A 27,084-nucleotide genomic window follows, 5' to 3' on the forward strand; every position below is an offset into this window, starting at 1 on the left:
ATCGAAACCTATAATTAAAACCTCTCATTAAATTCTCTTCGCCCCAACCATAGGTTTCTACAAGCAGAGACCGGTCCTTGGGGTCATTTATCGCCCTCACCGAGGAGTCCCACAAGAACCCCGGCCATAAGTCCTGGAACAGCGTCCTCTTCGTCTCACTTGAGTCCAGGCACGAGCCCAGGCGGACCAAGTCCAACCAGTCCAGCTGGTACAGCTGGTTCAGCGTCAGGATCCCGAGCTCCAGGACCAAAGCAATATCGCGGAAGGACCAGCAGTATGCCGGCGGTTCCACGACACAGAGTAAGTCGTTACTTACAATCGTCATATTTTCTAATGAAACGATCCTTTTTTCTTCTTTCTTTTTTTTTTTCTCTTATCAAATTCCACGCATTTCATCTTCACGGTATTAAATGTCTGTAGTTACGTGACGATATTACCAAACTCTACACGGAGTTTAATATACAGTTGATAGAGCCTTCGATATGCCAACTAACAGGGAAGCTATTTGATGGAACTTTCCAATACTAGAACAATCACTTTCCTGATATTAACTTTCATTCGTTCAAATAGAGATCAAAGAGATGATGAATTTGCTTTAACATCAGAGGGCTCCGTACCTTTTTGGCGCGCCAAACTATAGAAATTGTCGACGCGAGAGGGTCCATTACATTCTCATTTGCATTCGCCGTTTACGCTCTAACACGTACGACGATGCATCTGCTAACGTTGGTCGAAAAGAAGCGTCGCTTCGTAAGAACGTAAGCGTAGTCCATTAGACGCGGCGATACGTCCACGCCAGTGTACAGTCTGTAGAGGACTATGCAGAGGATGGTTGATCGTGAGATTTGTAAGACGAGATTGCTCGTTGCTGACACCGTCAAGTGTATTTAAAATAATTAATAAATAAATACAGATAATGTCGTTAAGACGCTCGTACTAACTGATTCGCTAAGACACTGTATAATCGCCGATATACTCGCTGATCAGATCGCTGAAAGATACTCGTAGATACTGTTCGATAACTGCTAGATACTGTAATCCTTAGGATCGCGTCTGTTTATTTATCTGGTCGGGGAAGAGTCGGAAAATTCAAATTCGTTTGTGTTTGAAGGTTGCACGTAGCCCGGAGTTTATTTATTATTACGTTACGCATTTCTTAACGATATTGATACTCCGAGGCAAAACAACATGATTCGAATTGTCCTCTAGCTCACGTGCCGCTACAAGTCTAAGAAGCGGTCAGTAAGATAGATTTTGTCTCGCTACTAAAATGTCGAACGACGTGCAGGATGCTTCCACCCTACGTCGCTACGTTCGTTTACAGCTGCGACGTCGTACTCGCCTCGCTACTGACAATTTCAAGCCCAGTTTACACTGTTTCGCTTTGCGTGAACACGACGGATGAACGCTGCTTTTATCTGGTTTCATTCGCGCATGAAACAAGAATGAAAGCGGCGTTCATCCGCCGTGTTGTTGCCAAGCGAAAGAGCGTAAATTCGGCTTTAACGCCAGTTTTCGTGACGGAAACGACTGGCCGCTGTTTCGCGGACAGGTGCACGTTACTTCGCAATGACGTTAGGATCAACGCGTTTAATACACGAAGCGATGCCTCGTGGATAGAGCGGCTCTTTCCAACGCACACGTCCAACGTTCGCATAACAAAGTATTCGAATAGTAGGCGGCTCTGCTATACTCTACACACTAATTAATTAGCACGTAGCCAACGTGTATACGTACGTATTGCGTTTCTGTGGCTCGCATTAATTTGCCAAAGCATCGTCGAATGTGCCGTGTCACACGCCGCGCAAAAGCGTCTGCTGCAGCAATATCGACAGTTTAATACGTTGCCTGCCACGTGTACTGTTTCCGAGACACGCTGAACTTTTCATTCGAGTAAAACGATACTGCTGTTGTTAACGAATAAAGGATGGTAAAACGATCGACAGACTCGTAACAAAAACCACGGAAATTTGTGCAAATTTCATTGATAGTAATGCATTTTCATTGACGAAAGCGACGAAAGCTGATCCATGTCCTGCTGTAGTACAAACAAACGCGGATTAAATGGTTTTACCGATGAAAAGCGAATTTTATCAATCTGATGATTGAGTTAAAAAGGAAACACAAAGGTATAGCAACGTATACGAGGAATACGTACGTATAAAATATGCGTGAAATAGATCGAAAATACGCCACGATAATGAAAGTCTTATCACCGTAGACGTTATCGTTTGTAATTTAAATTTTAATAAGCCATAAAACGGGTCTCTTCGCGTCACTTACAGTTAATTGATGAGCTTCGTCGTAAGCTTGTTTGCTGCAACGTTTCTCTTATGGTCATCTATCCTAGAAAGTATGATAATAGGGCACGTGTTTTTGTGTCCAAACTTTTTATATGCAGAACATCCATTTTTCTCTGTTATAGACTGTTCAAGATTTATCGACAATCTTTCCCTCTTCTTGAATTCTCATAAAATATCCATTTCCTGCCACCTGTTACGACTTTCTACGAGAAACTTTCACTCCTATTTTCATTTTCCATTTATCATAAACTCTTTTATTATACAGCTATTTTAAAGCTGTAGCTCTCGTGTCTCGAAGGTTGATAAATTAATATCGTTGATTATAAGAAAACACTTATGGAAACGAGCCAATTTTAGCGAACGATCTATTAGAAAATCTAGTAGATACGCCAGCGATTGTTAACGTTGTACGTTTAAGGATCAAATAACCGTCGGCCTTCTCATAAAACGTCCCTCGTAAAACGTCATAAAAACATGAACCAAGCGATCCGGCACAAATCGTCCGCAATTCTGCTGATAGAATGGACGCCGTGGGATCGAACGGTTCCCTTTAAGTTGGGAAATTTTCATCGATGCCGGTGAAAAGCGCGGACAAGATGCTCCCTCGTTAAAACAATGGAACTACGTGTTAGCAACAAGATCAATAACGGTCCGGTTTCATTAATTTCTGGTTCTGTTGCCAACAGCCAAGTGAAATACGACGCCGCTACGTGATACACTTCAGCAACGTGCACGTGAACCGTGAACAGAAATCGTTGCGTAGCCGGCGTTTGTAAAACTGCAGGTTGGCATCGACTATTATACTCTGCTCGTTGCATCGAACTAACAACGAGGCGCGCTTCGCGTGATCAAGATCTCGCGAAATAGCTGTTAACGAGAAAGGAGAACGCTACGGCGTTGTATTCAAATGGAATTTTAATAAGCGTGCTTCGAGTATCTTCTTCTTCTTCGCTCTGGTTTTATGCGTGGCATTTCCATGAAATGCATATCACGTGCAATCCTAAAATTAAATCTTGCGATTTGCGATAACATCTGGTGATACGCTTGTCGATAAATTCTATATGTTCGTGAAAATATTTGAACGTTTACCATAGAGAACTTTCACGAAGGTATTACGGATGTGTCTATCGCGTAAAACATTTGGACATCTCGTTGGAGTTATAACGAAACGTCGTGATTTTATATTAGCAAAATTCGCAGTTAATTTGAGAACAGAGATTACGAGATACCTGTCATCCTACATCCCACATCAAAGGAATAAAATAGACAAATTTAAAGATGGTATGCCGCTGGGGATAGCCATCCACGTGTTGTTTAGCAATTAGATTAGAAAAATTTACCAAATGTCTAGCTGGACAAATTGTAAAGTACAAATTAAATAATAAAAAAAGAAAGAAAAAAAGAAACGTGTCATCCTGAAAATACGCGGTGTCCCATTTGAAGTTTCGGGCGCAATTATTAATCATTGGTCGTAAATCCTTTCTCGGTGGATGTGCTTTGGAAATTTTCAGCTGAAACTTTGTTTCTTTGTTTTCTTTTTTGTACGGAATTGCGTGTTCCTGTTCAGGTAGGTAGGTTGTAGTTCGCACCGTGACGAATTCATCCGACTGTAATATGTCTCCCGTGTCAGATGCCAACAGAGGGATGAAAATGTTCGGATAATGGAACTCTCGGATAGTAGAACGATCTCTTCTCTCATTGTTAAATTTTATTTGCTCGAACAGACATCGTGGAAATCGTCAGTTCGTTTTAATATCCGAGAACCTCGTATTTCTCTACTGTCACGCTGATTATCTGTGAACCGTTAGGATATCTGGAAAACTATAAAACATACGAAAAAATGATCGAAACGAATATAGTAGCGTATGAAGGGACGTGTATCGTGCTGTTATTTATGCGCTCTCGAAGTGGCTCTGAAATGCCCAGTGATCCTCACGTTTAAGTTTTTAAACCCCTTTTTAATATCTGAGGACTTCGTATTTTTAGGTCGTCTGAAATGTTTCTTTCGTTTTGTAAGGAAATAATGGATGCACAACATTTTCTGTTTTATATTATTTTATCGAATTTCCATTTTCGAATTTATCCATTTTCTTCTCTTCAAGATAAAGATCACAACGTTCGACAGATTACGTTTCATGTTTGTATAAAGATGCGTCGTTGTAAAAGACGTGTCTGTAAAAGAAAGACACTTTTCGGACAACCTAATATAAAACACACGAAGAAATGATTCAAACGAAAGTCATGAAAGAGCCCCTATCGTGCTCTTATTTATACGATCTCGAAGTGGCTCTGAAATGCCCTGTGGACATTACGTTTAAGTTTTTAAATGGTTCTCTCTTATTCTTTGTGCCGTTTGTCTTGTAGCTGACGTCAGAACATTTTGCACAAGATAATATCGAGATACGGTACGACAAAGCCATGCCACGGCATTAATATTATATCTGATGTACAGCGCAAACAAACTGCACACTGGAATTATAGACGCACGCGGAACGATAGCAACAACAATGGTCGAAAGATGTCGGAAGGAAACCCGCAGGATCAAGAATCGCATTTACGCGAATTCCACTCATTTGTGGATCGTCATACTGGATTATTCTGCGCACGTTGCAACGCGTTACATTACACGCGTAAAATCGCCTCTCCTCCACGCTGCGTACATCGAGTAATGCTAACGCCGTTGACACGGTAACTCTGTCGTTTCATCCCTCGAAATTGCCCTGTAGAAAATACATACGTACGTACGCAGTATTTTGGAAATGTTCTGACGTCAGTCACGAGAATGTGTAATAAAAAATAAATAAAAGAGATGCGTTTAAAAAATTAAAACGAGGGTTGCCTCAAGATCGTACAAATATCTGCTCATAAACATCAGCTTTCGTCCGAAACGTTTTTCTTTTTTTCGTATTTTCTATAATTTTTTAGATATTCAACTGTTCACGAATAAACACACTGTAGAGATTAGTGTTCGTATAGGAATTATAAATTCGAGAAAGAAACGTCGAACGACTTTTCTTGAGATTTCCTTCGCTATCTCGACGTCCAGCATCGGAAGTTCTAATCATCGTCCACTTCTTTTCAATGACCTGTGCATCACGCTCTGCATTTGTGTGACTCAAACTGTACGCATAATAGATATATATATCTCCTCTAAGCAAAACTAGCGTAATAAGAGACAGTGTTAACTCGACATAAAGGAAATTATATCGCAAGTTACGCGAAACCCGAGTTTACCATACTTCGCGTGAATCAAGTTACGTTCTTAAACATTTAACGAATGATAATATACATTGATGATACACAGTGGTTGATATAGTATTGTTAATCGATGTAGACGAACTGAAACATGATAGGTGTTCACGATGTAGAACGATGCTGTATTCGTTTCACCACGCGAAACAATGTTTCATCCATATCAGCAGCAACGGTAACTGTATATCTTTTTTCCGAATGAAAGTTATCGGCAAGCTGTAACTTACTTATCGATCCACTCTCCTATATTAATCCAATACACGTTAGGTTGTTGGGGAAGTTCGGAATGTTATTGAAGTTCACGCACACTGTTTCCGAGGGTCGTAACATTTTTGAAGTTTCAGACGTTAATACCTAAATTCTGTTGTGTATTTCGTGCAATTGGATAGGGGTATAAGGAAATCTTAACACTGGAACTACCGATAGTTAACACGAAGCTATTTCTACCAAAACCAGTGAAAATCACTGGTCTTTAAAAAATACCTAATAATAGAATATTTTTATCTTTATTGATTCGTTACTTTCTTACAGAAGCAATTCCATGTTGTGTAGCACATTTTTGGTATTATTTGTTGAACTAACTACTCGAAGAAAAACTCTACATCTTTATTTGTGTATGTCTGTGACCTAGAGACTGCTATTACTCAGAAATATTCTAAATAAGGAGCGGTGCATATTATTGTATTTGAGTATACATTATGTTTTGGGTTGCAAGGTCTAGAAACAAAGGAGCTAATAAACAGATTTCTATTTATGTTCCCTGTAGCCTCTACCCAAAGCTATAAGCTTAACTCTTTTGGCAATGTCCTTTTGCTGTAAATATATGAACGTGCTCCCTATCATTCCACTGTCTAGTAACACTAAGAGAGTAAGGGTCTGAATCAGCATAAACTTATACATTATACTTATGTAGTATCTTCAATGGAATATACTGTTATTATATCCTAGTATTTGTAATTTATTTACAATGAATGGATTGTACAAATATAGACAGAAAAACGATGGTAGTTTACTATGAACTAATCGCAATAACACGCTACAATCTAGACAACTCTCGACACAACGGATCCACCGTTCTCTTTCACGTAGACCACACTCCCTCGACAACGCTAGCAACACTATACTCTACAACGCAACTCGCACTCTCTGACTTCTCGACTTATTCTTCCCGACTTCCAAACTAAAACTGCCTGCTCTCGCATGTCTTTTGTTTTCCTGTAGACCCACCACACACGTGTTCTACGACCGCTCGAGGCCAAAGTCACGTAGACCTTTTCCACGAAACTATTCACTTGAAGGACGGACGACACATTGATGGGCCCATCGGCGCCTCGGCTCTCGGGACATTGTTTGTGGTTTAAAAACGCCTCGGCTCTCGCGACATTGTATGTGGTTTACCCGCTAACTCCTAGGCCTTATGTCCGCGATACTACACTTATACCTTTAATTATTTCAATATACTTTTCTATTACAAATTCATCCATTCGTTCTTCAGTCAGTCAATCTCAACCTCAACGTTATTAATTCATCTGGGACTATGATCCCTAAACGAGGATTGACACGTTTATAAAATTGTAGAACCAGTCATTTTGACTGCTGTGATATTTCTAGCGTTAGCATCTAGCGATCTAGCGGAATTTTTCTGATAACCGATATCGTCATATCGAATGACACGCAATAAAAATTTGAAAAACGTGTGGCAAGTTGTAGAAAACGAGGAAACTGGTTAATTGGGGTCGATGAATAGATTGCAGGACCCTTTTACACTTTGACAAGCACCAGTCATTTTGACTGCTGTTGGTATAAGTTGCCTTGATACAAAGTTATTTTCAGTTTGAGTACATAAAAAAGAAAATAAAATTCATTATATTATTCTTTTAGTTGTCGTTGCGAAAGTCATTGCATCATTGCGAGGGAAAAATATAACATAAAGTGGGAGTTTTAAAATAAAATTGTAAAACCAGTCAATTTGACTGGTGTGGTAGTTTTAGTGTTAAGTACATTGTAACCTGCAGTATCCGGGTTAATGTGGTGATATAAATCTCCCGATGAGGGAATTTTCAGATAATAGGACCCTCCCTCTTTTCATGATTATTATTTATAATTTCATAAATATATTTCGAAGCCAATAATACAAGGTCAATTACAGAGAATGCGATGCAATATAGATTATATATAAAATTTCCTAAATTATTTGTGGATTTTACGTCTTGTATTTTTTTCTGCTGATAAATCAAATTTTGTTAATACATCGAACTAAGTTACATTATATTCTGTTTGTACCTCAAGTTATCTGATCGTAAATCCTCTTTTTAATAGTAGTCATAACACTTCGAAGCAAGAGGGTCGTTCATTCCCAATTTCACCGTAATCTTCTCTTCTCTTCTCTTCTTCGGTTTCAGAGCTGAAAATATCGCTACTTTTGTTTGTATTTATCCAAATTTCAAATCTCCTTCTTTTTACGTATATCTAGATAATCGAATTTCCTTGTACTTATTTTCTACAGCCGCCACAGTGTATTAAAGTAGAGCGTAATAATAACACAAATCGTAATACCTGTTACACCTTTATTCTCAAGTAATTTTTAAATTACTATACCTTCTAAAAAAGAAAGAAAGAAAGAAAAATGATCGTCTCATAAACAACAACTTGCTAAAAGCCTCGGCGTACTCGAGTTTCTGGTAAAAACGAGAATATACGCGCACGTTGTTTTAATAAAAAAAAAAAAGATAGTAAAGGTTAATAATTCTACGAGTTGTTACGACTTTAAATGATAAAACAAAGTATCTGAAAGTTCGAATAAATTGCAACACAGTTAAAGTGAAAGTGCTACTTTAATAACAATATCGGACGTTTAATACGAACAGTCACAATACATAGGCGAGAAACAAGCGGACTCCAAAAAGTTGGAAAAAATAAAATGAAAGAAAAAAATAGACATCAAAGAGCGTTCTTACTAAAGACAATTCGAAACGTCGACAATTGGTTGTTCACGCTTCGATTTCGAAAGCCAAGCCGACTTTGTGACCGCCTCTCGTCACATTGGCACAATCGATGTTAAATGACAAACTTAACGTGGCGTTCTCGTCGAGTTTCTGCTGCAAGCTCAAACCCAGTTGAAGATCGGTGTTGAATTTACAACGGAACGTCGATCCTTCGTCGATGTTACATTTCGCCGCGGCGCCTAGCGTCCATTTCTGGATTCCACCGCTTCTAGCTAGAATACCGTTGATTGCCGCGTCCCAATCCGAGTTTACTTGAAAAATGACAGAAACATCGTTTATTTCGTCGTTTCTATCGGCTGAAGATACTTTCTTTCTTTTTTGTTTCTCACATTTTAATTAACATTCGTATAGATCTGTCGGTTCGCAAATTGTTTTACATCTTTACATTTACATTCAGAAATTTACAGACCTACAGATTCCTAGATTTACAGATTCGTTGATTCGTAGATCTGTACATTTTGTAGGTTTAGAGGTTCTGGTATCTCGAAATTTTGGCATCTACAGATTTGTAGAATTTGGGAACGCGAGGATTTAGAGAGCAGCGGATTCGCAAACAAAATTCGAGAATTTCATGATCTGTAGATTTATAAATTAATCGACTCGTGGATCAGTAGAGTGAGGAGATTGGTCAATTAGCAGATTAGATGGATTTGTAAATTCCCGGACTTTTAGATTAATAAATTTGCCAACACAGAAGCGAGATAATACAATTTTCTCGCGTGGCTCTTTATCTTCAGTTATCAGAAACGAGAGCTTTGATGCTCTTTCGCAGAAGAGAATTTGTTACACTGTTTAATATTTCCTTTCAGCTTCTCATTACGCAACCCACTATGTAAGATAAACTCTCAACCAGATCCTTTGACTAAACACATCAGGAAAGATTCTAGTTACGTAAAAATCGATAACGAAAGCGTGTGTGCTTGCTATGCTTTTTCATATTTGAAGCACTTTGATGTATTCACACAGCTAGTCGCGAAAGCAGGAAAATCGATAGAAATCCACGGTGTAAAGAGCAAAAAGGATTTTCCATGCCGTCAGATTCGTCGGTCCCGAAGTTCCTTCGCCATCGACGCAAAGAAAAATGTCACGTTAACGAAACGAACGAAACGAGAAGGGGAGAAGAAAAACTGGAGCTTTCGTGTCTCGTTGCTAGCACGTATAGCCGTGCGAACAGTCTTTAAATCAGGATTATTTCCAGCCAGTGTCCGATCGTTTATTTTCTTCCTGATAGATCCGTAATTACAAATTAGTGGCGTGTGAAGCGTAAACACGTCGGATTATAAAATATGCATGGCAACTATGAACAGCGTGGTATCAGAACGACGCTGGCCATCGTCGTCCATTTACCTCTTACGCTACAGCTGGAAACTGTGAAATAGCGTAATTTAAAAAGACGCAAAAAATATGAAAAATAAAAACAGTGGTGAAACGTGACCAAGAAAAATTGATCGTTTAAATTTAACGTTCGAAATATGATATTACGTAATGGATTTATTTTTATATTATTATTATTATTATTTAATAGAATAGGAAGGGACAAAGTATGGAGAAGTTTTTTTGTCACACGTATATGGAAAAATGTCGTACGCGTGAAAGAATTTTATCGGAGATTCGAGAAACGTTAGAAAAGTCGAAAGTTCTAACGATAATTCATCGTTGATTACGAGAAATATTTATATCGTTTCGAAATCACGCTAAAATCCGTCAGTTCTTCAATACGATTGTTTAACATTTTGATGGAAATTCCGTCGCAAGAGGATTTTCCCAGAATTCGTGTTTTGCTTTCCTCCCCCGTATTTTCATATCGAGGAGCGTACAGTTTTAGCAAACATTGAATACGAATTACGTTGTTGCTGTCCCTGCTACTGTTTGTTCAAATTTCGAAGGAAAAATTGCCTAGGCAAACATTGCTCTGTTTCCTATTTTCGAAATTAAACCGCTGAATAAGTTAGAGGCGAAAAAGAAAGAAAAATGAAACGGTTACAAGTAATCGTTCCTTTGCTCGATTTTTATACTCGATCGGATCGTTATAATTTCGCGTCAACTGCTATCGTGCGACTTTGACACAAGAAACGATCGTATTCCTTATGGATCTAATTTTCTACGATCTAGCGATGATATAGCGACGTTTGAGAATGCGACAAATCCAACGAACCGTCGTCAAGAGCTTGAGAAACGAGAAAGCTAAAGTCTGTAACTGTTTCCCGGAAAATTTCGCTTTAAGCATAAGTCAATCGCCTTGGTGTTTACCATAAGGTCGAATAATACTTTTCCATTACAACAGCATGGATTAAAAAGTAATCGAGAGAGATCGAATTTTCCCTTTTTCCTCGCAATTCCCGAGAAACGATAGCAAACAAGGAAGCTGATGTTATTGTTTCATCTTAGTCCAGGGGAACACGGTATAAATTTCAATATTTAGCGATTAAACTCGGTAATCCTTCGTCAATAGAGGCCACCAGAGCATTGCGAAGCTATCAACTTGAACACCGTGTCTCGTGGATTGTCCACTCGGTGCAGAAGCTTTCGAGAACTTGTGACGTAGGTCGAAATTTACCGGCCACGCAACAGATAATGGACAAGAAGTTTCGAAATTTCCACCAAGGGAGGATTCTCGTTTAACAGCAAAAACATATCCAGAGTCCCACCTTTAACGTTTAATAAATCCCAATAAACCCTTTGGTCCTCAGGGGAGAGCTTATACGGGAAAGCGTAAACTTACCGTTTTATCGTGAGAGTTGGTTAAAAAGCTCACGAGTATGAATCCATTGGAAAATAAATAAAAAGGATGATAAAGCTTTCTGACGACATGTTGTTCGTTCCACTTAAATATTTTAAAACAGTTGGCAAATATAATGATCTCTCACTTTTTAGTTGCTGTATATATATATGTGTGTGTGTATGTGTGTGTTCTAGTTTGTAAAGAAAAATGTAAAAGGACTGTAAAAGGAAGGTACATTTGAAAAAACATTATATCGTATAATTAAAATACCTACGAGCTACGTTCCAAAGAAAATGAAATCCGATCATTTACAAAGGAAGATGCCCAGCTCGCAAATTCCAGAAATTAGGAAACTTTCGACATATGTAGACGATATATGGTCATAATATTACGAAATTTTTCCTTCTGCCTAAATTCGCTGTATGTGGGTGTATGAAATCGATCTCTGGAAATTCAGCTATTTTTCCACTTTGCGTTATAACTAGCTACGAAATTAACAAATTTTTTACTTTAAACGATAGTCCTAATTAAAAGAAGTAACTTTTGCCTGAAAACGTTTTTTCTATCTCCCAGAGTTCGCGAATTACAACGGAAAATCATAAACTAGCCGGATTTTCGGGGCTCGGTCTCACCCCCATAAAGTCGTTTAGCCAGCAAAACGAAATACCATAGTCCTATATATATCCCTTACACATCCCCAAAGTATCATAATTTTTGGAATTTGCGGCTTGGGAATCCTCCTCTTCCCTTGTTAATCTTTTATTTGCAACTTTTAACCGCTTAGCGGACTCTATCAGACCAAGTAAGAGTTAAGCTGCAGTGTGTAGCATTTAGGCCAACTACCACTACCGAGTATGGTTCACCACATGATAAAACTTCTAAATGGAAGAATCCAACAAAAGCGATCACGGCTATCGCAAACGTCTCATTGGGAAAATATCAGGTTGTCGGAAAAGTTTCTTTCGTTTCATAAGGCGATAATAGATGAACAACAATTTCTGTTTTATATTATTTTATTGATCCATTTCGTTCTATTTCTATTATTATATTCGCGCATAATTCAATAAACTAATATAAAAGAAAAAAATATTGCGCGTCTATTATTTCCTTATAAAACGAAAGAAACATTTCGGACAACTTAATATAAATTAGAATGTGTGTGGAGCTGGTATACGAGCGTAAGCGTACGTCTCACGACACAGCAGCCGAAATCTAACCCCCAACCTACCTCAATCTGGTAACACAATCCTATACAACATCACAATACTACGACAAAATCGCGGTAACACCAACCGATACAAAAACTGACGATGTTTGTCAACGTGACGCATTGTACCATTTCCGATGGACTATTGTTCGTCACAACGACCTTTCAGTCGTGTGCGACGCACGATCTTGAATTTCCATGGCGAAATTATGTGTATCTTCTGAGCGGGGAACATTTACTGTAGACGGGATCACGGGTCTGCCAAGTTGACGTCTCCAAACGCAATTTTTTATAAAAAAAAAAATGGACAGTATTCGTTGGTCCACTTTGAGAAAGAAAAAAAGGTACGATGGAATTGAAAAATGTGACATCAGCATCCAGCCGTGAATATTTTTCATCGATTTTGTGAGCGAGATATGATTGTCCGCGATTTGTCCACGTTTGTGCACATTCGTCCAACGAGGATTTTCGATTATCCACTTTGCAAGGAAAAAGAGAAAACTGATGTTTATTTTAAAAAATTTCTCATCAGCACTCAACAGCTTGCATTGATTCGTAAGTGGAATATGATCGTTCACGTCGAAAGGATCGACTGTTCTTTTGGTAAAATAATCAATTTTCATTGAACTTATTTTCCTCTTGGAATGTTTCCTCGAAAACGATGGAATTAATGAAATTTGATAAAAATTGTTGCCAGAACGTTTCAAGATGAACACTTTGCAGATACCACTTTTTAACGAAAAAAGATCGCTTTTGTCCTTCAATTATTGTCCTACAATCAACTGTCCTGAAATTAGATGTTTCGTTCGTTTTATTGAGATATGTATAATTTTGTGTGCTAGACTAGATTAGCCGCGTAGTAGCGACACACGTATGTGAAAAACAGATGAATGCAACTGTTCCGTTGGCAGTGTGGTATGGAAGATGGTGAGACAAAGAGAGCGCCGAGACGCGTGCAAATGTACATCGACGAAGATCCTGGGAATCGTTTATTAAATAAATCTAAAACTATTTTAATATGAATTCTAAGTGTAACCTTAGTGATCCTTTACTTTTATTTCCGCGATCGCCAAGAACAATCAACTAATATCTTTTATCGTCTGCTACATTTTTGTGTATGGAGGGGACGCTGCGACACCGTCTTTCGTAATTGCTAACAGCAGGACCGCGGATTTTTCTGCGTTTGTTTGAGAAATTCAAAAGCGCAGAATTTTACAAAATGTACATAACAACGAAAAGGTACATGAAATATCCAAAGTATAGCGCTTTCTATAACACTTGATAGGTAAAATGAATTCGTAGCGAGATTTCGCTTGTTCAACTATTAAAAGTTTCTTCCGTTTTATAAGGAAATAATGGATGCAGAATATTTTTCGTTTTATATTATATTATATTATCGAATTACGTATGATCCATTTTCTTCTATCAAGATAAAGATCACAACGTTTGATAGATTAGGTTTCATGTTTGTATAAAGATGCGTCGTTGGAAAAGACGTATCTGTAAAAGAAAGACGCTTTTTGGACAACTTAATATATTCTGAAAAATGTGAATTGACATAAAAATTCGCTATCTATGAAGAATTATTTAGAAAGGGAGATTGCACTTAAATTCTATACTCTTGCATTCTCGTTAGTACGTAGAACGTTTTACGTTGAAAGATCAAAGTTTTTCCATTTTCGTACTAGCAGTGTTTTCTATGAGCACTTTTCGATTACGGTAAAGGACAACCTCGGGGCATAAAAGTAATTAAAAATGACCTGCTATCGAGTATGATAGCTCGCGATGCTCGCTTTCTCTCGAGAATAATCCAAGTGAAATGGAACTGCAACCCCTTGTTCAATTTCCTCCGACTACAAGTTCCTTTGCGAGTGCTTGCACGATATTCGCAACATTTTAACGCAAGCGTTGTTCGCTCATCGGTCAACCGGAAACCACGATGAATTAACGCAACCATTTGCTTTACGAGAAATGACATTATCGTCAGAGAAACGAATTTTTGAATTTGGAACCATTTTGCTGGTTTTGCAGAACGAGGATAAAAATCGACTAGTTAGAACGAACCTTAGGAGCTTGGAAATGTTTATCTGCTCGAATATTGTTAATTTTGTGGGAAAAAAAAAATGTATTGGCGAGATAACTGTGTGCTTTGTACGATGCAAAGCTTTTGTACGATTAATTTCGACTCTTGGCTGATGAATAATTTAAATTTTGATAATGTGAATGGGGAAAATTTCGTGGCTATCTAACGAAGGGAATTGTGACAGGGAAAATAGAGTAAAGTTAAAATTGAATTTAACGGGAACTTAAATTTTGTTGAATAAATTAAAAGCAAATAATATGAATAATAAAATAGATTCGGTTGATCGATAAAAATATTATACGTGAGAGTGATCAATTCACAGTTATCTTCAGTACACCGTGGCGATAAATATTTTTCAAATATTAATTAATATCATGATAAATATGAGATATTATTAATGATATTTATGTTTCGTTAATAATAATTTATAGATACTTATATTTCATTTAAATCGTCTGTAAACAAGATTCAAGTTACTCGAAAATAAATCCCAAGTATTTCTTCTTTAATTTTTTAAAGGAAAATCGCACCCGATGCGCCAATTAACTACCGCATCGATATTAATCAAGGCAAAACTGAACCGATTATACACGTTGAATTAATTCTGTTAATTACATCAGTTGAATGTGCACTCGCGTGTTAAACCAGATCCATACTAATTTTACGCTCTAAATTGCCAACGAAATTATATTACCATTACATTTACTTCAACCATCGTATCTGTTACGTTCATTCGCGTTTCTTTTGCAACGTTAGATATAACAGATTAATAATATACTGTTTAAAAAAAGAAAAAGGCAAATCGGTTTTGCTCTTGTCACGGGCAAAGAAGAAACGTGTTAAAAAATTTTAATCAAAAACAGATTGAACCAGCAGCTTCATATTTATTTATACTTTAAAAACTGAAAAAAAAAACTTAAAAAAAAGCTTATAAATAGTAGACTGCAGATATTTATGCATTTAGAAGAAACTTGCATGTGAAAATATATACACGAGATGTATATCTTTTGAAAAGAGTATTCGTTATAATATTCCATTTAAATTCTGCTCCTTCGCTTATATTCATGGAAAAATATGAAATTACACAGACATCCACAGCAATCTACAGGTTATAAATGTTTGCAAAAATTTGTGTTTAAACATCAGCCTTCTTCGCTTTCACATTTTTCTACCGACAATAACAAAGAAACGATACAGAGATATAAAGATACACGAAGAAAATGTTCACGTTTCAAGGGTCAAATTATGTCAAGTATGTAATTAAACAATTTAGGAGTTTCACTGCAGTCGAAGGTATAGTTAAATAAGGGGAATGCAGAAAATTTTCAGTCTACGGGTCATCATAGAATGTAATGAAAATTTGTAACCTTTGTACAAGAGGGAAAGTCCGTACTCGTACGGTATCGAGGTGCATCGGAAGTGGAAACCAACGTCCTGGTAGCTGAAGGCCAATCCCAGGTCGTTCTTCGTCATTTTGCTCGTTTCCGTGTTGTAGCCACCTTGATAACCGATCAGGAGACCCTTTACTGCGGTGACTATGGAGCCCAAAATATCCACGTTCGACTGCGCGTCGCTTGCTGCGAATAGAACAGATTTTATGGTCGAGAAATTCGTTGGATTCCGAGGAAAATTGTTCTTGGCGGAAAATATTACCGATTTTTATGCGAATTCGTACTTTCAAGAGTATAATTTAAAAAAATAGAATCATCGACAGAAAATTATTTTATCCAATTTTCAAATATCCTAGCAACCACCGATATAATACTTTGAACGTTTTGTATATTTTTTCGTATTAAATACGTTTCGCGCGGTCTTGCACTTTGCCCATAAAATGCATAAAACTGCGCAGTCTAGTTTTTACGAATCGTTTCACCTCTTCACGAGCACGAGGATTTTCGTGAAATTGCGAAAAATTTCATTTTTTTGAATAAAGTTAAATGTCAATTACAATGTGTGACGCATGGATGGCGGAAAGTAATAAAATAAATAAATAAATAAATAAATAATTTGGGTATAAATTTATTTCAGTAAATGGTCGAATATTTTCATAACTGTTATTACTATCAACTTTTTGTTTGTTTGTTCGATAACGCCACGTGATAAATTCACAATTTATACGAACATTCGGTAAATTGCTGTATCGTTTTGATCGATCAGCGAGTAGACATTGTGCCACATCGGACAGTATCTGGGTCTATTACCAGCAATATTAAGATATTGTGTGGTGGTCAGGTCATCCGGATGTGCTTTCTGCAATCTTCGAGCTAATGTGTACAGGCTGCGAGCTGGGCTATTTGGATGATTTTCTAGCCGAGCTTTATATTTGTTTGCAAAGCGTTCTATTTCTTCTTCGTCTGTTCTAACACGTAGGTCTTTCCCGAGGTCATCGTTACAAGCGTACCACGAGCCATTTACAATCGTGCCAAGTATTATCGACTGCATTGGTTCTATTTTTTTAATGCGGCTATCAGCTACTGTTCCCCGTAGTTCGATGCCTTACGTCCACATGGGTCTTACGATAACTTTGCATATTAATAGCTTCGAGATTTAAGGGGGTGTCCTCAATTAGAATCTTCTAAAACGGCGTCTCTTTGTGATTTTTTTTAGAAAACCAAAAAAGGATTAAATTATTATATATTTTTCTTCTCGACGAATTAAAAAAGTTCGTCAGAAAGTTTATTTAAATAATCGTCATAGCACCTTAAAGTTCATTGTTTCCTTAAACCCGCCAAAATTTTTAATTTCACGCTATTTTCTGTCTGTTTTTTTTTTTTTTTAGTTCATCGAGAAGAAAGATATATAATAATTTAATCCTTTGTTGGTTTTTTATTTCGGTGAAGAATTACGAGGTGGATCTTTCACGCCGATTGAAAACTGCAGTCCACGAAATAGGCTTGGAAATCTGTAATAATTTTTTTTTTACTTTAACAAAAATTTTTTCGTATTCGTCAAATACATATAAAACCATACCTCAAAATTCAATAACTTCATTTCTTTCTTTCCCTTCTAAAAAAAAATCACAAAAACGCGCTGTTTCAGAACATTCTAATTCAGGACAGCCCCTTAAACTGCAAGTGTCATCAACTTGCCGCAAACCAACGCATCTATCTTTCTCTACTATATTTATTCGTTTATTTATTATCACTCCTCTTATAATCCTCCTCTTCCGGATTTTTCACAAATCTCCGGTTTTACGTTACATTCTCTAATTCTCTGGTCCTTCTCGAAGTATACATTTCGCTTCACGCACGACGACCCATGAAACAAACAAATTTTCAACGAGCCATATACATCTTACAAGGAATAACATTTCATTTGGAACTCGGTAGAGTAACTCTGTCCTTCCACCAAAGAAGATGATTTACGGAATCCTACGCCGCACCATATCGACAACTTCGATCTCCCATTCGACTTTCCACCACGCAACAAAGATATTGCGTGGTAAACTATCCTCTGCTGCGGTTGTACGCAGTTTGTTGGTAAACATCGAACGTTCCATCCAATTGGCGACGCCGTGCCCCCGATGTTATTCGATATCCGACATTGGTGTGACGCGTAGCATGCGGTTGAACCGCAGTTATTACGGTTAAAACTGGGAATTATATGTAAACCGTGTGGCAAGAGTGATTTTCGCCTAATATCGATTTCATTCGGATATCAGTGACGGCTAACGAACTTTGCAATATCGAGTTACGCTTGGCATTTCCGTTGCCTCGCTGGATACAAATGTCAGTCACGTGTGTGAAGGTAAAGGTTCAGTTCGAAGATACGCACACATGGATATTTACATAGGACGAATCTCATTTCCGTGTACCTAAGTGGGACGTTGTTGAAGCGGAAAGGGAAGAAAGAAATTAGGAAATTGCAAATTACGGATCACCATCGTCTTTAAATATTGGAACGTATATCTTGCTGTTACTGGACAAGTAATACGCTACTTTCTTCGGTGATTGATCGCCGTTATGTTTCTCGTGATTGATCGATCGTCATGCCCGTTACCAGAGGGCAGTTCCATCTTGGTGTTCCCTTTGACACACCGCCAGGTTCGAATAACGTGAACCATCGAATTTGACTGGCCGTGAAACAGTATGCAATTATTATGCACGAGGAAACAACGAAACTGAGACTTTCAGTGAAATAATTCGAAGATGAAATCAATGAAAAATGTAGCGGCACTCGACAGCAAAACTTTCCAACGGTTTCTGTCCCCCCATGGCTTGCTGCACAAAGACGTTTTTGGCTATAGGAGAGGTGCATATCGTTACCGTTAAAATTAGACGTCTGTAAAATCAGGTCTCTCTAGAACCAAAGTACAAGTAATACGCGCAACTATAAAATTCGACTAACGTCAAACAATGAAATCAACTAACAGATCGAGCACATCGCGTTGAAGGCTTGCTTGGTGAATTTGGCGCCGACTTTTATCGCCCTGGCAGTTGTTTCCGGATTGTAACTAATCTCCGAGTTCAGGCCAATATCTGGGATTATCGTCTGTCGAAGAGCGTAGCCCAGTGTAACCGTACCATCTGTTGTCCATTTTTGTAGGAAGCTTCCATAGTCTTGCGTTTTATATTCTGCATCGGCGACGCCGGTCAGCTGTAATTGGAAAATGGAAAATGGACGGCTTTAATAAAAATCCGTCGGTACCGTGCTAAATAATTTATCGTCTATTGTTTTAATTTTAGATGAAAATTATAAGAGAATTCCCGTAGGAAGAGATCCGAAGAATTTCATTATCCGTAATAGCCGTAATTTCGAAGCACAAGTCGCTTATATCTTTAAAAACTGGTATGGCAATTGCTGGCTTCGCACCTTTTATTCGTATTTCTTACTATTTTCCAATAATACGATATTCGTTTCGTTAGTTAGGCGGAGGAATGTCATAACGAAAATTAATATCACGACTGAGAAATAATTATTTCGAGGATTTTGATCAATGCTTCGACTGTTTTCGCGGATATCGAGAACGATGTATGCATTGTCCTTGACAAAGTATAGTTTTGATTCGTTTAACGATTAAAAAATGTCCAAATTGTAAAGAACAAATTAAATCATTAAAAAAAACTCTACAAAGAAGACTAGAAAGAAAACACCACACTAACCTCGATAAGAAAATAAAATAGACAAACTTAAAGATGGTATCCCACTGGGGGTAACCATCCACGTGTTATGTAGCAATTAGGTTAGAAAAATTTACCAAATGTCCAGCTGGATAAATTGTAAAGTACAAATTAATAAAAAAAAATTCGACAAAGAAAACTAAAAAGAAAACACCCCATAGACCTCAATAAGAAAATAAAATAGTCAAACTCAAAGATGGCATCCCGTTGGGGATAACCATCCACGTGTTATTTAGCAATTAGGTTAGAAAAATTTACCAAATGTCCAGCTAGACAAATTGTAAAGTACAAATTAATAAAAAAAAATTCTACAAAGAAGACTAAAAAGAAAACACCACACTGACCTCAATAAGGAAATAAAATAGACAAAGTTAAAGATGGTATTCCACTGGGGGTAGCCATCCACGTGTTATTTAACAATTAGGTTAGAAAAATTTACCAAATGTCCAGCTAGACAAATTGTAAAGTACAAATTAAATCATTAAAAAATTCTGCAAAGAAGACTGAAAAGAAAACACCCCACTGACCTCAATAAGGAAATAAAATAGTCAAATTCGAAAATGGTATCCCGTTGAGGGTACCCATCCACCTGTTATTTAGCAATTAGGTTAGAAAAATTTACCAAATGTCCAGCTGAACAAATTGTGAAGTACAAATTATATCATTAAAAAATTCTGCAAAGAAGACTAAAAAGAAAACACCCCACTGACCTCAATAAGGAAATAAAATAGACAAAGTTAAGGATGGTATCCCACTGGGGGTAGCCATCCACCTGTTATTTAGCAATTAGGTTGGAAAAATTTACCAAATGTCCATCTGGACGAATTGTAAAGTACAAATTAAATAATTTAAAAAAGAAATGTATAAAGTTCGATACGCTATTATATTCCATATATACAGTAGCAATAGTTTTTGTAAAACCTACGAAAGTTTGTGACTTTTTACGAATATAGAAGACTACTCGAACTATTGATCGCGGATCTGTAGAATCTCCAGTGTAATGTACTTACTTGCTCTTACTTGTTGCGTCCCGAATTTGCATAAGTACATGCAGAAGGTTAGTAATCGTGTAACTCGCTTCTAAGCAGGTTACAACTTCTTAAATACAAAAGAAATTATACTCGACGATAATAGTATCACGAAGAATTTCTCAAAATGCGACCGTTCGGTTACAAATTACTTTGGTATTACTTTTACTTCGTTGCTCCGGTCGAATTACTATGCTTTGATATTCAGATTGCTCGTCCCACGGTTTCGATATTTAATCGAAAATACATAGAAAGAAATAGAATTTGAAGAGGAGAAACATTGTGGAAAATTACCTTCGATGTGTCGCAGTCCAAACGTAAATCGCTGCCCATTTCCAGCGTTTCGATAGACCTCGATCTAACACCCAATTTGATAAGACTTTTTCCATAATGATAGCCAGTTCTGAATACATCTCTCGCGTTTGTACCCAGATCCTTAAAACTCGGCACACTCATGTCGTGTTACTTCCGGAAGGTTAACACCGACTAACGCACCAACAGTATTCGATTTAGCTGTAAAACGTGTCTGTTTTTAGAAACACGATGATTAAGCGTCAACGTTAACGTATTCAACGCTTATTATTATGGGATAGCAAGAATATTTTTAATTTGCAATTAAAAATTAAATAGCAATAAATTTCGTTTGCAGGTGTAGAAAGTTCGTGCAATCTTTTCGTAGCGAATAAACTGCAAGTTTACAATACATTTTTCATGTTATTTTAATACTTTCAATGATATTTGTGTAACATTAATTTATTCGTAAATACACGTTCATCTAATGAAACGTTAGGGCCGGAATATATGCTAATCAATTACATAGAAATTGAAATTGATTATTTATTTCGATAGTTTTAAACAATAATTATTAAGCACAGTATGTTAAAGTAGTTAAAAAATAATAATCGTTCGACCGAACTAAATTTTACGTCGAATATATTTCCGAATAACAATGAAACGTTATTCGTAACAAATTATCCCGTCCACGTGTCTAGTGGAATAGCTGTTGCAATAGCTTATTCAAGAAATTATTATCACGTTTTCGTTCACAACTCTGTTAGAAAACAGATATCCAAGCTATTCGAAATTAAATAGCATTCGCGTTATTCGAAGCGTTTAGGATATTAAGGAACAAGGAGAGAAATTCCTTAAGCACCGCGTTCACATTCGAAGAGATTTCAGATTTTCTACAACGACAAATTCACTGTAAACCTACCTATGGAAAAATGAAACGTAGACAAATGCACAGGGTACGCGTGACACGCTAAAACGTACAAAGTATCGAAGATAAAAACAAAAAGCTTTGTAATACTTAGAAATTGAAAGAAATTCCATCTAAGTCTCGTTTCTTCGGTTCGCGTTATTTTCATAAAAATACGAAATTGCACGAACATTTCAATCTGCGAATCGCCAACATCCGCAATCTGTTTATCACTGTACAAAATCTCCTATCTCTTCAAATTGCTGCAACGTGTAGCTCGAGCGATAGTTGCAACCCTTTCGAGTAACACGAACGCTGTACAATACGAAACAGCTTGGATATCTTGTTTGTGACGAGGGTTGGCAAAATTTGAGACAGAAGGATTTGCATTTAAAGGGGTTAAACGACATTCACCAGACCGAGACGTCGACGTAACTGGACCCGACGATGAACGCGACGATCCTCTCGATCGTGTGCAACATCGCCGTCCTTAACCTTCGTTGAAACGATGAGTCAGTTGTCGAGGTATCGAAAAATTGTCCCAGCTACCAGATTCGTCTTATCTGTTTAGACAGAATTTGAACGATAACAGTGCCATTGACGTTTCTCACGGTTAGTGCGCGGCGGTAAAACATTACGAGCTACGATCGTGGAAGGCAACGATTCCTCGATGTTAAGCTTCCTTCACATCAAGTTACATTTTACTCGAAATCGGATAGGTTCAAGCGTTTGTGACAATTTGCTGGCCATACTAAACTTTATCACACGAATAGAAATAAACAAATTCTTTAGCTGTTAATGAAACATACAATTTCTTCAGATGTTTCTTCAAGAAGATAAATTCCTCGGTCTTCGACGAAACAAGGAAATTCTTTATTTTTTACTCCTTCGCAGGCTGAACAAATTCAAGAATCCTTAGTAATAAATAAATAAATAATAGCGGATGTACGTTATTTTTATTCCGATATCGATACTCGTTTATATATCAACGCGAAATTCGTGATCGATTTACTTGGACGAACCTAGCGAGTAACGAAAGACTGAACGAAGACTAAACGTCCATTGTTGAGGACGCTCTTGAAGACAAACAAATCTTTCGTCATCACATGAAATATTCACTCGTTTAGAGCAAACTGAAAATTAAGTTGTAGTTAACTCGCACAAACTGCAAGTCAAGTTGCTAGACTAATGCGAACGAGGCTCTGGAATTACCGAGATTTCAAGTTTTACATTCAAACTGTTCCCTACGTTTGCCTGCGATGAAGAACCATACACATGCAAATAGAATTTACAAATTACGCATGTACCTTTAAAATCCCTATTTCCATTTCATATCTAACATTTATCCGTAGAAAATGGTGACTTTTATTATTATTATTATTATTGAAGAAACTATTACTCCTACGAATAAATAATCGAAGTATTTCCTTGAAGCTGAAAATTCATTTAAAAAAGAAGGTACATCGTTTGTACAACTTTGAGTCGTCCATCAAAGGCAACTGACGAATTCCATCATGGAAAAGTGCTGCGTCTTTAACCCTTTCGCTTCGAGAGCCGCTTATAAGCGGCATGCACGCGATGGCTCCCGTGTCATACGCTCAAGAAGATCACCCGCTCAGAAACAGTAATAGGATAAGCTAGACATCCTGCGTACCACAGCCATCGAAACAATAACCAAATAGTAACGGAATAGGCGCTTCTGAGATACACCAGACGACAACCCTTCCAGAGGGACTAAAACCTCAGTATAAAGACCCTCCAAAATAAGCGCTCGAGTCAGTCTGTTAAAACATTCTGACCCAGTCTCTTGTAACGCTTTGAACCGTCACTCTATTGGATTTGCATAATAAATTCGAGGTGTAGTAGTTGTGGCTGATAGTGCTACTATTGGTGTAGAGGCCGAGATAGGTTCTGCTGCGGGTGTAGATGTCGCTGCTGGGATACTGCTGCATTTTCTTCTCATTTTTGTATCGTGCAAAGAAAAATCGGACTACGATCGCCGGGATTTGAGAACCCAGATCCCGAACGTTCGTAACCTAAGGCGCTAACCACCGTCGTCCGACACTAGTCGCGTGTCGAGTGCCGCCACAAATTCTATTATCACATACAAAGTTCAATTTCTTCACCTTATTCGTGAAACGTTGGAACTGCGACGCGAGAAGGTCACCGGCGATCTATCGGTTTCGTGATTTCTTGTGTCTCCGATGTGACACCTGAGTCCGGCACCCCATATATCCGGCGTCCAAACGATGCATATACAAGTGCTATCTGTAGTCGAAAATATATTTTTTCGTTATCAGCAGAACATTTTCCGTTGATTTTATCGACATATTGGTGTTAGGTAGATGATACATTTACACTGTACATACGAATGTGTGTGTAAGCGCCAGAGGACGTCCAGTTGAGACAAAAGGCGATTGGAAGCCGTTGGAAGAATCCAGAGGAGTCGGTTGATAAGCGTGCATGCAAGTAGGTTATCGAGGTCTTCAGAGTGTAATACAGCTGTTGTGTGCGAAATAAAGTAAACTCATTGTTGAAACAACATCAAAACGTTTCCGTTGTTATGCTATGTCGTTTCTTCGTATACTGTTTCATGCTAAGAAATCTATTAAATCCGTTGACAATAAAACGATATTTCATATACGGCTCTTACAAGAATTATTGTTACTTGAGACTAAGGAAAACCTATATACAGCAACCACGCACACTGTGCGTATTTCTGGCGCGCGTTTCCATTCAGTGACAGTACTTCGGCGGACTGGACTGCCAAAGCGAAAGGATTAAGCGACGCATCTTTGTATCTCGTCTACTAATTGGAAGTGAGTGTATCGGATAAGACGTGTTGCGTTTGCAGATCGAAACATGTAATAATGCGAAGTAGTAATGTCTAATGAATAAGCTGACTGCTGCAAGACGTCGCAAATAAGACTCATTACGGTGTCTTTTGTCGTAGAAGCAGTCTGTGGCTTGGCGTTGTCACACGGCAATTTCACAGAACGTTCTGCTTTGTCTCGGTACCTTGACGATCGCATCTTGTCTAAGGACGCAACATTTCTCCGTGATGGAATTCGCTGCTCGCCTAATAGCCGGTTTAAAGACACAGAACGCAGCGACAAATTCTTTGATCGAACAACTTGCTGTATCTTTTTTCCTTTTTTTTTTTTTTAATAGACTTTGAGCTTCACTGAGTAAATTGGATTATTCGCCAATCATACAGCAATCACCTACGATACTTACACTGGCAATTAAAATACATTCACAAATTTACCGCAGCAGTTAGATTTTATTCAGCGATATTCGTCCATTTGATTAAATTCAAATTTGTTTATTTAAGACACGTTACGTAGCAAGATCTGAGTTTGCTACGATGTTATCGATATTCATTTATTTTGTAAATGTACGATATTTACAAAATTGGAACGATATTGGTCATAAGTACGATCGTGTAGAACATTACAGACGGACGATGAATAAATGTGTGAATGATAAATGAATTTCAAACGAATGGAATTATTCAAACGAATGAATGAAATTCAGTCGCGTTAAATTATACGCGGAATTACTTCGAAATTTCCAACTAAAAAGAAGGGCGCTTAATTGGGTCTGATTAAACAGCTTGATAATTACATCTTGGAAATCTATTAAAAAACTTCCTATCGATTAAACGAATCCTCGTAATATTGCCGTTAATCGCATCCTCGATTTTATATTTTAATGCTATATAATAATTAATTATATAAACCTTGAAAGCGATAAATTGTTTCATAAATTTATCGGTAAAATGTTCAAACTATGCTAATGAACAGCTCGCTGGAGTTTTATTGCGTTTAATAAACGAATGTCATTGTGATTAAACTACGGAAATTTTCAGTCCGGAAAATTTCATTACTTGGAAATAAGATTCATCGTCTCTGCTAGAAGATATTTTATAAAAATGAATAATTATATTCTCTGTATGTAGACTGTAATGATTCTTGCATGTTAATCGAATATTTAATTATTTACATATTTTAACTATCGGATACACGAGCACTAAATACAAGTGACGATTCGCGCGATTTCATCCGAGACAAATACTATACTTGCTTTAAAGATGGTTGCGGATCCGTAAAGGAAAAACGACGATCTCCGCAACATCGCTCGCAGCCGAACAAAGTCTACTTTAACAAAATCGAAGTTACCTAAGTTAGTCCTGTGTATAGCGATAGGAAAAAGTTGACGAATTTTCACTACGATCAACTAATCGACTGTATTAAAAACTATAACACTAAACGGACTAATTCGAAAGATAAGATCACACTTCAAAGTGCTAAGAATTTTGTGATTAATTAATTAAATTATATCAGAATTAACCAACTACTGGCTTGGCAACTAAGTAATTGCCGATTTTGTCATTAGGTGGTAATGACAAAATCCGCAATCATTTAGTTGCCAAGCCAATAGATCGTCCGCGTAACTCAATAACACGGAACTTCCCGATTCGCCAAGGTTTCTCTCCTTTGCCAGCAATTTGGCCGATTAGCCGCGCGAGTAGGAGAAAATCCGGGTCCTGTAGGACAGGCAAGCCGTCAGGAGAGGAGGATTACGCGAAAATCCATCAGCAAGGATTTTTCGAAACGTCGACGAGGAGCGAGTCTATCCGCGAATTGAGTCGACATTACCCGGTCTAACTACTCGTTCTACGTCCAATGGATTTCTCGTGCAGATTGCGTGAAGCTTCGCGTCTGCGAATCTCGTAAATCCGACGAGAAACCAGAACGAGAAAGCGTAGAGCGATATAGCGTGGCCGTTGTCGAAATAAAAGCCGAGGTTTCCAGTTGGCGATGTTGTCCCAATGTCTGACACTTTTGTTCCTTCTTTGCTGATCGTGTTGAGTTTGACGCGTGTTAGCCGAGAAAGTTCGAGAGCCAACGGCTTAAAAGGATCTACGTCTCGACCGATAAAAGAGCAAACTCGTCGACAAGCGAGCAAAGTCTGTGGACTTTCTTACGACAGATTCGCGTTAGGTAAATTGTTTTCGACAGTGGGGCGAGCTGATACGGCTGAATCTCTTCAAGATCTCTGCAATCGATGGATTGCATCGAATCTATGGTAGTGGAATATTTTTGAAAAGCTGAGTAGCATAAACCTGTGGTACCAGGTTAAACTGAAGCGTATTAGAGAGAC

General features: G+C 37.8%; 2 protein-coding genes across 6 annotated transcripts in view; one reads left to right on the forward strand and one right to left on the reverse strand.

Moving 5' to 3' along the window:
- Positions 1–27,084, forward strand: part of LOC122571389 (GTP-binding protein RAD-like) — a 79,917-nt gene that overhangs the window by 22,099 nt on the left and 30,734 nt on the right. For all 5 annotated transcript variants that reach the window (XM_043735070.1, XM_043735069.1, XM_043735071.1 and 2 more), the window contains one exon: positions 54–300. In XM_043735070.1, coding sequence (XP_043591005.1) covers positions 54–300 — 247 coding nt within the window. The remainder of the gene's footprint in view (positions 1–53; positions 301–27,084) is intronic.
- LOC122571398 (voltage-dependent anion-selective channel protein 3-like) lies at positions 8,206–16,066 on the reverse strand. The gene is made up of 2 exons (XM_043735084.1): positions 15,940–16,066; positions 8,206–8,811 (listed from the first exon to the last, which is right to left on the reverse strand). Exons 1-2 carry the CDS (start codon positions 16,043–16,045, stop codon positions 8,546–8,548), a joined length of 372 nt encoding a protein of 123 aa, XP_043591019.1. The 5' UTR covers positions 16,046–16,066; the 3' UTR covers positions 8,206–8,545.

This window comes from Bombus pyrosoma, linkage group LG10 (genome assembly GCF_014825855.1).
Source record: "Bombus pyrosoma isolate SC7728 linkage group LG10, ASM1482585v1, whole genome shotgun sequence".
In the NCBI taxonomy this organism is placed as follows: domain Eukaryota; kingdom Metazoa; phylum Arthropoda; class Insecta; order Hymenoptera; family Apidae; genus Bombus; species Bombus pyrosoma.

Coding starts and splice junctions, on each gene's coding strand:
- LOC122571398 (XM_043735084.1), bottom strand. CDS start 16,045: ATGACGAAGAACGACCTGGGATTGGCCTTCAGCTACCAGGACGTTGGT. Junction 8,812..15,939: donor ACTTTCCCTCTTGTACAAAG/GTTACAAATTTT, acceptor TCATTTTTCAAG/TAAACTCGGATTGGGACGCG.